Genomic DNA, 16,869 nt, shown 5'->3' with positions numbered 1-16,869 from the left:
GTTGTTGATTTTAGTCATTCTGATAGGTGTGAGATGATATCTCTGTGGTTTTAACTTCCTTTTCCCTGATGATGAGTGATGTCTAGCATCTTTTCATGTGTCTCTTGGCTATCTCTATGTCTTCTTTGGAGAAATGTCTGTCTGTATCTTCTGCCCATTTTAATGTTGGATTATTTGGGTATTTTTTGGTTAGGTTGTGTCAGTCCTTTATATATTTTGGATACTAACCCTTTATTGGCTATGTCATTTGCAGATACCTTTTCCTATTCAGTAGGTTGCCTTTTAGTTTTGTTGATTGTTTCCTCCACTTTGCAGGAGTTTTTTATTTTGATGTAGTCCTAATAGTTTATTTTTGCTTTTATTTCCCTTGCCTTGGGAAAAAGATCTAGAAAAATGATGCTGTGGCTGATGTCAGAGAAATTACTGCCTGTTCTCTCTTCAAGGATTTTTATCTTTTCAGACCTCACATTTAGATCTAATCCATTTTGATTTTTTTTTTTTTTTTTGGTATATGGCGAAAGGAATGGCCCAGTTTCATTCTTTAGCTAGCTGTCCAGTTTTCCCAACACCATTTGTTGAAGAGACTTTTCCCCAGTGCATATTCTTGCCTCCTTTGTTGCGGTTTAATTGACTATATAATTGTGGGTTTATTTCTGGGTTTTCTGTTCTATTCTATTGATCTGTGTGTCTATTTTATGCTAGTACATTACTGTTTTGATTCCTACTGCTTTTTTTAAAAAATATATTTATTTGATGGAAAGAACACAGGTAGGCAGAATGGCAGGCAGAGAAAGAGGGAGAAGCAGATTCTCTGCTGAGCAGGGAGCCCCATGTGGGACTTGATCCCAGAACCCTGGGATCAGACCTGAGCTGAAGGCAGATGCTTAATGACTAAGCCACCCAGGCACCTGTCCTGATTCAGTGTCATTGCTGGTAATTGGTCTGTTTAAGTTTTCTATTTCTTCCTACTTTAGTTTTGCTGGTTTATATGTTTCTAGGAATTTATTAATTTCTTCTGAGAAGTTGTCCAACTATGTTGGTATATAGGTTTTCATAATACTTTGTTATAATTGTTATTTCTGTGGTGTTGGCTGTTATTCTCCTCTTTCATTAATGATTTTGTTTGAGTCCTTTTTTCCTCTTTACCGCGCGCTCTCTCTCTCTCTCTCTCTCTCTCTCGATGAATCTGGTGAAAGGTTTATCAATTTTGCCAATCTTTTCAAAGAATCAGCTCCTTGCTTCATTGATTTATTTTTGTCTTGTTTTGTTTCTGTATCATTTATTTCTGCTCTAATCTTTATTATTTCCTTCCTTTTACAAGGTTTGGGTTTTGATTGTTCTTTTTCTCTCTCCTTTAGATGTAAAGTTGGGTTGTTTATTTGAGATTTTTCTTTGAGATTGAGATAAGCCTGTATTGCTATAGACTTCCCTTTTAAAACCCAATTTTGCTGCAGCCCAAAGATTTTGGACTATTCTGTTTTCATTTTCATTTGTTTACATGTAATTTTTGATTTCTTGGTTTCATTGTTTAGTAGCATGTTTAACCTCCATGTGTTTGTGGTCTTTCCAAATTTTCCACACTGGACCCAGTGGATTTAATAGACATAGAACATTCCATCCTAAAACAGCAGAATATACATTCTTTTCAAGTGCACGTGGGACATTCTCCAGAATAGATGAGATATTAGACCACACAACAAGTCTCGACAAATGCAAAAAAACCTAAGTCATACTGTGCATCTTTTCTGGCCACAGTGCTATGCGATTAGAAATCAGTCACAAGGCTTTATTTGTTTTAATAATTTTTTTTTTTAAAGAATTGTGTGACTTTTTTTTTTTAAAAGATTTTATTTATTTATTTGACAGGCAGAGATCACAAGTAGGCAGAGAGGCAGGCAGAGAGAGAGGAGGAAGCAGGCCCTCTGCTGAGCAGAGAGCCCAACATGGGGCTTGATCCCAGGACCTTGGAATCATGACCTGAGCTGAAAGCAGAGGCTTTAACCCACTGAGCCAGCCAGGCATCCCTGTTTTAATAATTTTTTTTTTTTAAAGATTTTATTTATTTATTTGACAGACAGAAATTACCAATAGGCAGAGAGGCAAGCAAAGAGAGAGGGGGAAGTAGGCTCCCCGCTGAGCAGAGAGCCCAATTCGGGGCTCGATCCCAGGACCCTGGGATCATGACCTGAGCTGAAGGCAGAGGCTTTAACCCACTGAGCCACCCAGGCGCCCCTTAATAATTTTTTAAAAAAATATTTTAGGGCGCCTGGGTGGCTCAGTGGGTTAAGCCTCTGCCTTCAGCTCAGGTCATGATCCCAGGGTCCTGGGATCGAGTCCCGAGTCGGGCTCTCTGCACAGCGGGGAGCCTGCTCCCCCGCCTCTCTGCCTGTCTCTCTGCCTACTTGTGATCTCTCTCTCTCTGTGTCAAATAAATGAATAAAATCTTAAAAAAAATTAAAAAATATTTTATTTATTTGACAGAGGGAGAGAGAGATGACAAGTAGGCAGGGAGGCAGGCAGAGAGAGAGGGGGAAGCAGGCTCCTTGCTGAGCAGAGAGCCCAAGGGTCTCGATCCCAGCACCCAAGGATCATGACCTGAGCCGAAGGCAGAGGCTTAACCCACTGAACCACCCAGGTGCCCCAATAATTTTTTTTAAATAAAGAATTCACATACATGGTACAGAAATTGAAAGGATAAAACATTGAGAAAGAAGGTTTCCTGGCTTGCAACGATCCTGTCATTGGAGGTAACTAGTCTTTTTCCTTCTTCGCCCACAATGTTCCTACAGTTTGCTTTGAGCACTTGACAATACCTCTGAGAGGTTTGTTCCTGTAAGCGCATGAGGAAGTAGTTTCGCCCTCTTTAGTGGCTGTGTAGTATTCCATTTTATGAATGTACCACAATTTGTGTAGCCAGTCTCTACCAGGCTTACCTTGATCAGTATTTGAGTTATTGCCACTCTTTACTGTCTTTACAACGAGTGACCATGATATGGAGGTTCTCATGAAGACATATTTGTTGGATTAAATTTATGGAGGCACTGTTGCTAAGACAAAGAAGTATATTTTAAAGTTTGCTAGATTGGGGTGCCTGGGTGGCTCAGTCGGTTAAGCGTCAGAGTCTTGGTTTTGGCTCAGGTAATGATCTCATGGGTCAGAAGATCGGGCCCCATGTCAGGCTCTGTGCTCAGCGGGGAGTCTGCTTGAAGATTCTCTCCCTCTGCCTCTCCCCTTCATGCACATACAGGCACATGCTCTCTCTTCTCTCTCTCTCAAATAAATGGATCTTTAAAAAAAAAAGTTTGTTTGATTTCACTAATGTTCCCCATAGGGGTTGTACTCATTTATACTGTAGCATATGAAAGGCAACAGGGTCTGTTATCAAACTTTTGATAGTCCATGAATCTGGTAGGTTAAAAAAAAGTATTTAGTAATTTTAATTTGCATTTATTTTATGAGTTAAACATTTTCCTCTGTGTTTGGATCAATTTTTTCTTTTTAAGATTTTATTTATTCATTTGAGAGAGAGAGAGTGCGTGTGTGTTTTCGGTGGGGAGGGGCAGAGGGAGAGGGACCAGCAGAGTCTGCGCTAAGCTTAGAGCTGGTGGCAGGGCTCGATCTCATGACCCTGAGATCATGACCTGAGGCAAAATCAGTAGTCAGATGGTTAACTGACTGAGCCACTCAGATGCCCCTGGATCCATTTCTAACACTATATTAGAATAGGTCTGAGAGTCTCTCATGTTCATTCACACATTTCCATCTTATTTTGCCTCGTTCTTCTACATTTGCGTTTCTAACCAGACTCTATTCAAAAGTCTGCGCAGCTGTGCCATTTTTCTTTTGATTCAGTTATATGGTTGGTTTTATTCCAAATTCTGTATTCTTTTTAACTGAAATAGAGCATCATATGGAAAAGTACACTTACTCCAAGTGCACAGCTCGATGGATGTTCCAGATAAAGAAACAGAACATTAGCAGCCTCCAGTAGCTCTCCCTTGTATCCTTGTTCCCAAAAGCAACTACCGGAAGCAGCGAGCTTCTAACACCATTGATTAGCTTTGCCTGGTTTATCTTAACTTAATATATGCATTTGAGATTTTATAAACATGAAATCTTCTTTTGTGTCTGGCTTCTTTATTTCAGAATTGTAGAATACATTGTGTTATTAGCAGTAGATGGTTTATTCTCCGTGTTCTGTGGTTTTCCGTTATATTAATATGTTACAGTATATTTATTCAGTCTGCCAGTGCTTGGTGTTTGGGTTGTGTTCATTGTAGGCCTGTTAACAGTAGTGTTGCCATAAATATTTGTATGTGGGTTTTGATGAGGAGTGTTTGGGTGGAATTGCTGAGCCGTAGGATATACATGAGTTCAGCTTTACTGTTTTCCACAGTAGTTTTCCCAAAGTGCCTTCCTGCTAGCATCAGGTGGGTGTTCTAGGTGACCTGCATCCTTACCAATACTCCATGTCCATCTTTTTCATTTCGGCCCCCGTGAAACGTACAGCATGCTGGGATTTTAATGTCCACTTCCTAGATTATTAACAAGGTTGAGTGCATTTTCATGTGCCTTATTGGTTGTTAAATAACTGTTTGAGTCTTCTGTCCATTTTTCTGTTAGTTGGCCTCTCTTCTTCTGATTGTTTTGATTTTTTAATTTTTTGAAAATGTTAATCAGCACACGTGGAGGGGGGAGAGGGAGAGAAAGAGAGTTTCTCTTTTTAAGATTTTATTTATTTTTGAGAGAGAGAGTGAGCGAGCGAGCAAGCGTGGAAGTAGGGGAGGGGTAGAGGGAGAAGCAGGCTCCCCACTGACCAGGGAGCTCAATGCAGGACTTGATCCTGGGATCATGACCTGAGCTAAAGGCAGAGGCTTAACTGACTGAGCCACCCAGGTGCCTGAGAGAGAGAATCTCGGGTAGATTCCATGCTGAGCTGGGAGCCTGATGCGGGGCTCTATTCCATGACCCTGAGACCACGATCTGAGCATGAGTTGGAAGCTTATCTGACTGAGCCACCCAGATGCCCCCTTTCTTACTGATTTTTAAGTTCTCCTACCCTCAGAAGAATTTCAGTAAGTGTCTGAAGATTCCCCCTTGTTTATGGCTTTCCTGGCCTGCCTCTGAGGATTCGGAGAGAAATGCTTTTACCATTCTGTCTGTGATATCCTTTCTCTTTCAGTCTCTCTTGTCTTGCCAGCTTCAAGGTCTGCAGGGTGCTCTCACTCTCTGGTTAGTGGGTATCCATGTCATGGTCTGTCATCTTGTTCTGTAGTCTTACTCTGCCCTCTCCCCTGGTACCATGTGTGCTTATTCATCACTGAATCTCTGTGATGTCACTGATTGGTCCTGTCAAGTTCATGTCTGACCCTCCTTTTAATTTGCGTTTACCATTTCAGTTGATTTAGTTATGTGAGCCATTTCTTTGCTTGAAAAATACAGGGCATTTTTGGTCACTAAAGTCTTTTCTGGGTGAAGGCTAGATTTTGGGAGTAGTGGGAAGAGTTTTACCCTTTATGCACCATTCCTTGGCTTCTAAGAGTTGTGGTCTTGGCTGCTATCCAAGCAGAGGACAGTTTTATTTGTAGGAACATCTCTTCCTGCCTTCTTCCTGTCCTGTGAGCTGGATGAGCAGCCAGGAGAGGTCTCATGCAGCACCTGCTTCTCTCCTGGGGCCTTTTTTGACCCCTCTGCTCCCAGATCAAGGAACTGAAGAAGCCCTGTGCAGGACAGCTCTCTTCCTGGCAGCTGCTCATTTTCCTTTTCTTCTGAGGAGACCCTTCTGTCCCCACTTTTCTTGTGCATTGGCCCCAGGCTGGTGTTAGGGAAACAAAGAGGGACAGGCAGAAGCGTTTGTTGGGGTGTGTGACACTGCTAGTTGGTGTTTGGGAATCTTCCTCAGAGCTAGAATGCTGTTGAGGACCTTGTCAGGAGACCAGCGTGAGGAGGAGCCTTTCATGGAGATGGAGTCATTACCAGTCTTGCGGACCACTAAGAAATATGTATTCTGTCTCAAAGGTGACAGAAGATGATGGGATAGAAGCAGAGATAGACTTTTATTTGGTGGGAGTCTTCTGTGACGATTCCCATGGTCTGGAACATGGACTGTTGGTATTGGAACGGTCTCAGGCAGGAGGTGCCACATGGTCCTGTCAAATAGATACTGCTCTAAGATCAGGCCCGAGAGCAGCGCTGGTGTGTGTGTGTGAGAGAGCATACCTCCACACTCGGATGACACTGGGGTGTGACATCGACATGACAGCCCCTGTATTCAGAAGGGTGTGTGGAGGTAGTTGCTCTGGCTCACACAGCTCTTCAGGATTTCAGACCTGGAGGGATGTCCTAAAGCCACTCGAGTCTTGAGCACGTGGGTCCCTTTCAGTCCCGTAACAACCCAGGTAGCTAACTTATATCCTCCTTTTCCAGAATAGAAATGATGACAGTCTGCCCATGTTTCCTGGCCAGCCAGTGGCCGGGTAGGGTTCAAATCTGAGTCTGTCTGAGGTTTCTTCACACCAGCACAAGTAATAGTTTTTTTAAAAGGGCTGAAACCAGGTTTTTGGACATTTATCTGTCAGTGTTTACTCCCTGTACACAATCACACAGATTGAGGAAGGGATGTCACTATCATTTGTTTCCTATTATTCCCTGTCTTTAAACACAACAGTTTTGTCTATAACTTGCTGCCTTGTGGTGTCCAATACTCATGAAGCTATTCCATGGTACCCCCCTCCTTTGGCTTGTGGAAGATGATGGGCCCAAAGATCCATCTTCTCAGATGACATTGGCCGAGTTCTGGAATAATGTGGGCACTTCATCTTGTAAAGGTTGTCACAGGAGTAGCAGAAGCAAGACCTAAAATAGAAAGGACATAAAAAAATGTCATTGTTCTCTTCTTTAACTATTGTATTGCATAACTCTTAATATAATCCCTGAGTTATGAAAAGAAAGTATATTCTTTCTCTAATTGTATTTATTACACTGATAAAAATTTTTAAATATTAGATCTTACCCCAGAATGAATAATAAAGAAGTGTTTTCTGAGATTTTTATAGACAGTTACTGATAAAAATGCCTTAAAGCACTGATCCCAGGCCATTGGCAGTTGCCAGCTCTCCCATGGCCTTTCCTGATCACCCTGTCTGTACAAAGTATCCACCAACCCCATTCCCACTCCCACGTTGTCTTCAGGACCTGTGTCAGTGTCTGAAATTGTCCCTCCCCAGGGTAAGTTCTGTGTGAGTGGGAACCTGGCCTGTCATAGTCTTGGGATCTCAGATCTAGAGCAGACACTTAGCATGTGCTTGCTGGGCAGATCCTGGGATATGGGCTGTTCACGATGCTGTCCGTGTCTAAAGGACAGTGGCTGCCACCCTGTACCCCCACCCTCAGGAGGGGAACCCAGCTTATCTAGTTGTCTGTTTTCTCTGTCCTCCAACTCACCACCCCTCCCGCCCCCAGCTTCCCCAGTCTGGCCCCTACGTGTAGTTACCCTGGTGACATGAGAGAATGAACCATGGATTTGTGACCCAATTCTAATTATCCCCTTCTATGATTAAGATTTATAGGTGCTTATAGAAATCACCAAAGAGATATTTATAAAATACCGTTTCTAAATTTTCTGAACCAGAAACATGATCATCTAATAATTTAAATTGGATGTTGCTAGTACAAATTAAAGCTAAAAGATGGGCCAAAATCCAAAAGTTAAGTAACATATTTTATTGGGGAAGCAGGCATTTTCCTAACACTGCTGGTGGGAGTGCAGATGGCATCAGCCCTGTGAGTGAATTTGGCAGCAAAATTACATATGTGCTTGCTCTTTGGGCAGTTCTGCTTCTAGAAACTTTTCTCCCAAATATGCCGGGCAGTATGTGAGGTCAGTGAAAAGGCTGTTCATTGCAGCACTATTTGAGATAGGAAAGGATTTTTAACAACGTAAGGTTTCTGTTAATAGAGACCTGGTTGAATAGACTCTGATGCTTCTGTCCAGTGGAGCCTTGTGCAGCTGTAAGGGGGAGTAAGGGAACACACCGTGTTGCTGAGGAGAGGTGGGCAGGGTAGATAATAAATGAAAAAGCAAAGGTAGAGAAAAATATGTGTGATTTACTACTGTTTTAAAAAGGGGGTCTATGAATAGATATATATCTATAATAGATATAGATATATGTGTTTGCATCTGTCTTAAAAAGGAGGGATAAACCATACTTATCCTTATTTTTTAAAAGCTGCTGATGGGCGCCTGGGTGGCTCAGTGGGTTAAGCTGCTGCCTTCGGCTCAGGTCATGATCTCAGGTTCCTGGGATCGAGTCCCGCCTCGGGCTCTCTGCTTGGCAGGGAGCTTGCTTCCCTCTCTCTCTCTCTCTGCCTGCCTCTCTCTCCATCTACTGGTGATCTCTCTCTGTCAAACAAATAAATAAAATCTTTAAAATAAAATAAAAGCTGCTGATGAGGAAAGGAGGGAACCAGGGTTGGGGAGACACAAGTCAAAGGTGAACCTCTGACTGTACCTGTTTTTTAGATTTGACTTTGGAACCATGTAGATATTTTCCATCATTACAAAACAAAATACATAAAATGTTACAACGTTTGACAATGTTTACCAAAATTTTTAAATTTTTCCCTAAAAAGTTTATACTATATTTAGCTCCCATCATTGCTTGAGGAGAACTCTTTTCTCCCATACTTCTGCAACACCAGATTACCATCTTTCAAAACTTTGCCAGTCTGATAGGTGAAAAATAGTTGGCTACTTTCATCTTTGTTCCCCAATGACTAGAGCAGTTAAGCATCTTTTTATTTATTAGCGCTTTGTATTTCTTCTGTGAAATGCAAGTTCATGGCTTTTCTTGGTAAGAAAGATTTTTTTATTGATTTGTAAAAACTCTTTATATGTTGTAGATACAATTTTCATTTGTTGATTATTACCAGGTTCTTGACCTCATTTCCAGTTAAGTTGTTCAAGCCCTTGAGTATAGTAGCTGGTTGTTTTTCTCTTGTCACACAGTACAGAGTTTTATACAAGAACATTATGTATGATACATTTGAAATGTTAACATCATATTTAGAGTAACTTGGACGATCTTTTCCTAGACTATTCAAGTGCTGGACCTCAATCTGTGAGCTCTTTGGAGTGATAGCAGTTGTGTTTTCTTTCCTTTTTAAAAATTTCCTGTGGCTTATTACCATGGCCTAAGTGGTAGGTGGTTGGTGAATGTCTGCTAAAGTTGGTTTTTGGTGAATGTATAAACTAAATTTGATTGTCTTTTGAGTTTGAGACTTTTCTTGATTTTTAATGATCCATGATAATCATTTTTATGTTTGGTTCAATTGAGAATCTGAACGAGTCTGCCCTTTTTCATTAAAAAAATATATATGGTGAAAGTAGATTTTTGGAAGTTTGTATAGTTGTTAGTGTTTGTCCTTTGTTCATTGCTCTATAGCCTATATTTCTTGTTTCTTTCTAGGTCATCACTCCGTGTAGGAAACTCATCTTGTGTGCCGATAACAGGAAGGAAATGGAAGAGTGGATTGCAGCCCTGAAGACCGTCCAGAACAGGGAGCACTTTGAGGTCTATAAAGAGAAATATCCCTTCTTATTGCCAACCCGTTAATATTCTGCCGTTGAGCATCAGCCATGTGTGGACTGAGCCGTCTGGCACTCACTTTCTCGCATATTCCTGGTAAAATTAAGGCTCGTTCCTTGTCCTTTTGACTGATGCTGTTCTCCTCTCCTCTCTTGGAAACTGTATTGAATCCCATTGAAATTACCACATTCAAGGATGTCGAAGGGACACCTTATCTTTGCCATCCCTCTTCTGTTCTTGCAGCCTACCCAGTACAGCATGGACCATTTCTCAGGGATGCACAACTGGTACGCCTGCTCCCATGCGAGGCCGACCTACTGCAACGTGTGCCGGGAGGCTCTGTCCGGGGTCACATCTCACGGATTGTCCTGTGAAGGTATGAGCAGCATGGTACTCTGCTGGGAAACGTGGTCTGAGGTTGGACCTGATGAAACCTTAGAAACTCTTGAATGGTCCCCACAAATCAGTCAGTAGGAAGTAATTTCTGGGACTCCACTCTTATTTATTTTACCTACTAAGGAGTCTGATAAATTATTTTGTATTAGTAATGGAACAAAGTAAAAAGTGAAGTAGTGGTAATGAGACACCAAGAGGAAAAATGAAGAACACAGAGGAAAAGAGGTTACAAATCTGTGCTCCCCGAGGTAGGTATGTCCTTTAGTAAACTGAGCTGTGATAAACCCATTAAATGTGGTCTTCCAGACCTGGAGGGCAGTGGCGCACAGAACAGAGGGCAGGAGTGGAGGCAGACCATTCCTGGACCCTGGACCCAGTTCCCCCCCTGCTCCTGTTCTTGTACTGCCTGTGAGGTTAAGAATGGTTTTAAATGGTTGGGGGGGTGCCTGCGTGGCTCAGTTGGTTAAGCATCCAGCTCTTGATTTTAACTCAGCTTATGATCTCAGGGTTGTGAGACAGAGCCCCATGTTGGGTTCCATGCTCAGCACAGAGTCTGTCCCTCTCCCTCCCTCTCTGTCCATGCCACACCTTCCCCGCGTGCACTCTCACACTCTCTTGAATTAAAAAAAAATTTTTTTTTTTAAGATTTATTTATTTGACAGAGTGAGAGTGTAAGCAAGGGGTGAGACAGAGGGAGAGAGAAAAGCAGACTTCTCACTGAGCTTGGAGCCCAGCATGGGGCTCTGTCCCAGGACCCTGAGGCAAACCTGAGCTGAAATCAAGAGTTGGACACTTAACCGCCTCAGCCATTCACGTGCCCCTAAATAAATAAAATCTTTTAAAAAATGGTGGAAAAAAAAGAGAGACAATTTGGTGACATAGAAATCCTGTGATTTTTAAATTTTGGTGACTGTACTTGCAGCATGGTTCACGGTGGCACTCGTGCTGCTGGGCAGGGCTGATGAGTCTGGTCAGAGCCCACATGCAGTCCCAAGAAGCAGACGCCTGCAGTCCTGGATGCTGGTCTCACTGTGCTCAAACTCTGCGCGTGCCCCTGCTGTGTCGTTTACAACATGTAGTGTATTCAGTGCTCGTTCCCAGCGGTCCTGGAAGAGCAGGGCAGGTCGTGATGGACTGCCTCCTCAAGCACGGGGAGCAGCACTGTGCTGAGCGAGGCTCGGGGTCGAGGCTTGACGGTCCTGCATCTGTTCTCTCACAGTATGCAAATTTAAGGCCCACAAGCGGTGTGCAGTGCGCGCAACCAACAACTGCAAGTGGACCACGCTGGCCTCCATCGGGAAGGACATCATTGAGGATGAGGATGGGGTATGCATGGGGGAACCTGACAACCCTGCACCGACCCTCTCCCCCTTATGCTGGCGTTGGGGCAGGGGGCCCTCCACCCCCACTGGCCTGTGCTCACTTATTCTGCTCGCACTGGGTGTGGGGGGCTCGGCATGGTCCACTGCGCCTCTCAGCCTGTCCCTGTGAGTCGTGCTGTGCCCACCGGCAGCTGGAGTGGGGTGCCAGGCAGCATGCTGCAGACCCTGCCCTCCCCCTGCTTATGTCGGGGAGCAGGTCTTTGTTGAGTTATTCCAGAGCGTTTTCGCATGAGGGCTTCCTGGCCTGTGTGTGGGGCTCTGGAGACATCCCTAGTGCACATGTCTCTGTGCTTTGCAGATTGCCATGCCGCATCAGTGGCTGGAAGGAAACCTGCCCGTGAGTGCCAAGTGCACAGTGTGCGACAAGACATGTGGCAGTGTGCTACGCCTGCAGGACTGGCGCTGCCTCTGGTGCAAGGCCATGGTGAGTGGGCAGGCTACACGGGCCTGGCACCTGCTCCCTGTGCATTCTCAGCTGGTCCTGAAGTGCCCATTTCCGAAGTGGCAGGGAGTGTTCCGGGGGATGCCGGTGACCCCCTGTGATGTGTTTCAGGTGCATACGTCCTGTAAAGAGTCCTTACAGACCAAGTGCCCGCTGGGCCTGTGCAAGGTGTCGGTCATACCACCCACGGCGCTCAACAGCATCGATTCTGACGGTGGGTGCCTCGTGCTCTCCTGGCTCACCCACATTCTCCCCTTCCCGGCACCAGGATGGTGATGCTGGTGATTTGGGGATGATGTCGGGAAGTGGTCAGGCATGGCGGCTGGGGCGAGAAGATGTGCACAGAGGTGGTAAAGGAGTCTGGTGGCCGTTGAGTATGCTTGGACGGGAGCTGGTGCACTGTGCTCTTCATCTGCTGGCTTCCATCGAGCAGCAGATGTGAACCAGCATGCTCACCTGCACCTGCTCCTCTGTCTAGGTGGTAGATGACGGTGTATATTCACAGGCCTTGGTAGAAGGTGGGAAACTGGGGTATGGATCTTAGGAATTAGCTCCTCCAGATTGAGAGCCAAGAGGGAAGGACAGCAGTGAGGTACATGGTCTTTCTGAACTTGAGTCATGTAAGCACAAAGTCAACTGCCTGGGACCCCCATCCTTCTCCATGGGGAATGGGGATGGGGAAGATTGTTTCTTGATCTCTCTGGCTGGTGACTGGGCACGCACGTGGAAGTTACAGGTCTCTTGCAGGTGTTGGCTGCTTTTTTATATGATGGGGCCCCTGCTGGGCTTTTGGACAGCTTTCTCATTTTTCCCTCTCCCTTTTCATCCTCACATTCAGGCTTCTGGAAGGCCACGTGCCCTCCATCCTGCACAAGCCCACTGTTGGTCTTTGTCAATTCGAAAAGTGGCGACAACCAGGGTGTGAAGTTCCTCAGAAGATTCAAACAGCTGCTGAACCCTGCCCAGGTCTTTGACCTCATGAATGGAGGACCACACCTCGGGTAGGAAGCTTATAAAGTCGAAGCTTATAAAGTCTTGGAGTTCTAAAAACGTTTGAAGATAATGCATTGCTCGTGAACTAAATGATTCAAAGATACAGACAAATTTAAATAAGAAATAAAAATAGTCTCTGTTGAACAGTGAGTAGAGCTGCTTGTCTCTCTAGCTTTCACGTGTGTCTTTCAGTTGTACAGACACACTTTGAAATTGGTTCCCTCCTGTTATTTCCTATCACAATGGCCTGCTTTTCGTGTCTGTCAGCATGGGCGTGTCCTCACGCCAGCCATTACAGGTCCTCTCGTTCTCTGTAGTGGAGCCTGGGATGGAGGAGGCTGTGTTTCTCCAGTGAGACTCCCAGGGAGGTCTTCATCTGGGGAGACACAGGAGGTCTCTTATCTCACAGGTACCCTGTACTTACAGGGACCGTGACGTGTGCAGACATGTGAAGCCCAGTGTGTACGGCAAAGTAATTAGGCCTTTCTCTGTTAGCTGGGGATGTGAGGTGTGTTCTTTTTCCTTTTGTACATTGTGTAGTTTGTGGAGAACATTTGCTGCTGTAATGAACTGTTAGATTCCTTGCTTGGCAGCACCAGTTCAAGGTAGGGCTCTAGGAGGTGGCCTTGCCTGGAAGGGAGATTGTCCAGGATATTTGCTGTGGAAAGAGCTTACAGAATGTGTTCTCTGGTGTGTTTTGGCCTCGGAGGCTCTTGGGAGTTGTGTTGTTCTGGAGCCGGGTGTTGCTGGAGCAGGAGCTTGGGCCCCTGTCAGGGGAAAGGAGCATGCCCGCTGATGCCCTAGGGGTCTGGCATGTCGCTTTTCCTCATGGGCAGCAAGGCCCCGCTGGGAAGCAGTCACGGGTGGCAGCTTGCTGGCCTGGTCCTCAGAGGCCATGCTCCACGCATTTCTGCACATGGACTGCTCAACTGTTGGAACTATTGGTCTGTGTGTGGGATCACATTCACTCTTGGTTTGAGAGTCTTAAAAAAAAAAAAAAGTCATTTTAGTTAAAAAATGGAACTAGTGGTAGGACCATCACAAGCCTTTGTATCCCAAACTGGGCCTGTAGACAGCCGGGGTTGGGGGGGGGGGCAGGTCATTGGGTGGGGCCTGTGGAATGGGTGGGGCAGGCCCTGCAAACCCCTACCCTGCCCCCTGCAGTCGGCCCTAGGAGTTCCCTGGGGACCAGCCCCCTGTGGGAGCCCCTGTGGAGATGCGGTGGGTGTTGGTTTAGTAAGTTCCCGTTTCTGGGAAGCAGCCTTGACCTCCTGCAGTTCACCACAAAACTTGGAGGCGCTGCTTCCTTTTCCTGGTTCCCAGTCTGGATGTGTCCCATCTTCTCCAGAGAAGGAAGGCCTGAGAGAGACCAGTGTTCGCAAGAGAGCATACGTGGCCATTTCTCTCACAACCTGATGGTCAGGTGCAGTCTCGTTGCTTCAGGCCCTCAGCCCTGCTGATAGCCTCAGTTTTGTGCTGTGTCACTCATCCCTGTTTGTTTTGTGAGGACTTCCTCTGGCCAGGACTCTGTGCCAGATGCAAGGGCAAGTAAGGTAGGGACCTTGTTTTCAGGGTGCCCAACACAAAAATGGGTAGTCAAGGTCACAGAACAGGACAGTCTGTGGCGTGAACAGGGCTATGTACAGATTGTTTAGGAGCCCAAGGGAAGGGGCATACAAATGAACTGGAGAGTCTCTTAGTCTCTCTGCCGAGCTGGCGCTGGAGAAGAGTTAGTGTTCCAGTGGCACAGAGGGAGGCGGGCAGCCTGGTAGGCAGCTCGTGTGCAGAGAGGGGAGGACATAGTGGGGTGGCTGGGAAAGCTGTGGAGCTGGGACAGGTAGCAGGCAGCCCTGGGCGAGAGGTTTGAACATTTGCTGGAAACAGGTGGCAGCTTCTTTTTTTTTTTTTTTTTTTTAAGATTTTATTTATTTATTCATTTGACAGAGATTACAAGTAGGCAGAGAGGCAGGCAGAGAGAGAGAGAGGAGAAAGCAGGCTCCCTGCTGAGCAGAGAGCCCAATGCGGGGCTCGATCCCAGAACCCTGGGATCATGACCGGAGCCTAAGGCAGAGGCTTTAACCCACTGAGCCACCCAGACGCCCTGAAGTGGCAGCTTCTAAAGCTAGACAGTTAGGGTGCCGGGGAGGCTCAGTCAGTTAAGCATCAAACTTTTGATCTCAACTCAGGTCTTGATCTCAGGGATGTGAGTTCAAGCTCCATGTTGGGCTCCCGGCTGGGTACGACGCCTATTTAAAATAATAAAGCTAGGGGCGCCTAGCAGGGAGTCTGCTTCCCTCTCTCTCTGCCTGTCAAATAAATAAATAAAATCTTTTAAAATATAATGATAATAAAGCTAGACACTCGGCAAGACTTTTGGGAAGGTCATGCTGGTGGCATGAATTAGAGGGGTCCCTAAGGAGATGTGAGGTAGGGAGGAGGCTGCCGTTCTCTGAGGAAGGAAGCTTAGGTCGAGGAGGTGCCTGTAGAATATGGAGTGACATGTTCTTGTAGACGGGTGAAGTGTTTTCCTTCAGGAAAGCCTAGAGGATATCATTCAGGGTCATTGGTATCTGTGTGGTCCCTGAACCCAAAACCCAGAGAAGGCCTCTCAGGAGGAGGGTGAGGAATGAGCAGAAGGCTGTGGTGTTCTGAAGGGACATTGTCTGTAGCAGGTGCCCAAGAGGAGCACAGGAGGGAGATAGAGACAGATTTGAGGGGAACTTGATGGATCTCATACCTGGGAGGGAGGGGCAGTAGTAGCCTAGGGCTCCTGAGCTATGTGAGTGAGGGACAGTGGGCACAGAGGCATGGGTGGGCAGCCCAGTGGGCTGAGCCTGAGTACACCTGGGCTCTGGCTCCCAGAGGCCTATTCACAGTGGGGACACAAGTCAGCCAAAAGGAGTGCAGGTGGGGCCTTTTGGCTCAGGACTTGATGACCATTATTTGTCCTTTAGAATGGACCTCATCTCTTTGACATTCTCTTTTCTCTGCAGCTTACGCTTATTCCAGAAGTTTGATACATTCCGGATTCTGGTTTGTGGTGGGGATGGCAGTGTTGGCTGGGTTCTCTCTGAAATTGACAGCCTCAATCTTCATAAACAGGTACGTGGCCATGTAGGGGCCCAGCCAGGGGAGAGTGATGCTCTGGTTCCGTGATGCTCTTTGTCCCCTTGGCAGGGTGTGGCGAGGGTCTCAGAGGGAAGAGCGGGCAGCCTGATGGCATCACAAGGCTCAGGAGCTGTGCTGTAGGAATGGGAACATCACAGTTAGAAGTGAAGGGAGCTACGAAAGAAATTCCAGCCCTTGGAGGTCCCAGGCAGGAGCGAGTTGGGTGGGACTGCCATCCCACGGCACCCCACTGGCTTCTGTTGGGTAGTGGTAGAACCTGCTGCTTGCGGGGAGAGAGCAGAAGTAAACGAGAACGTTAGGTCACAGGGTTCACTGGACTTCATGTCTCTCTTTGTTTTTTTTTGTTTCTTTTTGTTTTTTTGTTTTGTTTTGTTTTATTTTCATTGCTATTAAATTAAAAATAGATTTTCCTGTTTGGAAAACAAAAAAAATGTTTATTGATTTTCCACTTTGCTCCATCATCCTCATTCCCCACCCCCCCAGCATTAACCACTGCCACTAACATTTCAGTGACTCTCTTTCAGACCTTCTGTCGACATGTATATATAGTGTAAGATATGATGCTGTTTTAATTTAAACAGATTCACATTACACATGGTCCTGTTACTGTGTTTTGCCTTGTGCCGCTCATCAGTAAATAGAGAGTCTTGCGATGGTTTTCCATCGGCGGAGCCGTGTGGCCCAGGTTGTCTTGCCTCCCTGCTCTGTGCAGGCTGTGGTTGCTCTTGGTCGGGGCTGCACCAGTTTCCCTTCCTGATGCTGCAAAAGCTGTCCCTTCCCCTTCACTGGCTGTTGCTTATCTTCTTAGTTTTGCCTAAGTAGACAAAAAAGGTAGGCTTGATTTTGATTTCTTCAATACTGATGAAATCAAACATCTTGGTTAACTATGAATTTTTAGATGAATCAGGTGTTCATGTTTTTTGTCTAGTTTTCTGTTATG

At 45.6% G+C, this 16,869-nt stretch overlaps 1 protein-coding gene across 6 annotated transcripts in view; it reads left to right on the top strand.

The window, feature by feature from the left end:
* The window catches only part of DGKD (diacylglycerol kinase delta), a 113,398-nt gene that overhangs the window by 65,114 nt on the left and 31,415 nt on the right, over positions 1-16,869 (top strand). For all 6 annotated transcript variants that reach the window (XM_059167675.1, XM_059167676.1, XM_059167674.1 and 3 more), the window contains 7 exons: positions 9,468-9,572; positions 9,831-9,963; positions 11,203-11,309; positions 11,664-11,789; positions 11,919-12,021; positions 12,646-12,808; positions 15,794-15,902. In XM_059167675.1, the coding sequence (XP_059023658.1) occupies positions 9,468-9,572; positions 9,831-9,963; positions 11,203-11,309; positions 11,664-11,789; positions 11,919-12,021; positions 12,646-12,808; positions 15,794-15,902 (846 nt within the window). The remainder of the gene's footprint in view (positions 1-9,467; positions 9,573-9,830; positions 9,964-11,202; positions 11,310-11,663; positions 11,790-11,918; positions 12,022-12,645; positions 12,809-15,793; positions 15,903-16,869) is intronic.

This window comes from Mustela lutreola, chromosome 3 (genome assembly GCF_030435805.1).
Source record: "Mustela lutreola isolate mMusLut2 chromosome 3, mMusLut2.pri, whole genome shotgun sequence".
Lineage (NCBI taxonomy): Eukaryota > Metazoa > Chordata > Mammalia > Carnivora > Mustelidae > Mustela > Mustela lutreola.
Note: the sequence above shows the minus strand (reverse complement) of the source record. Positions and strands in the feature narration are given on the sequence as shown.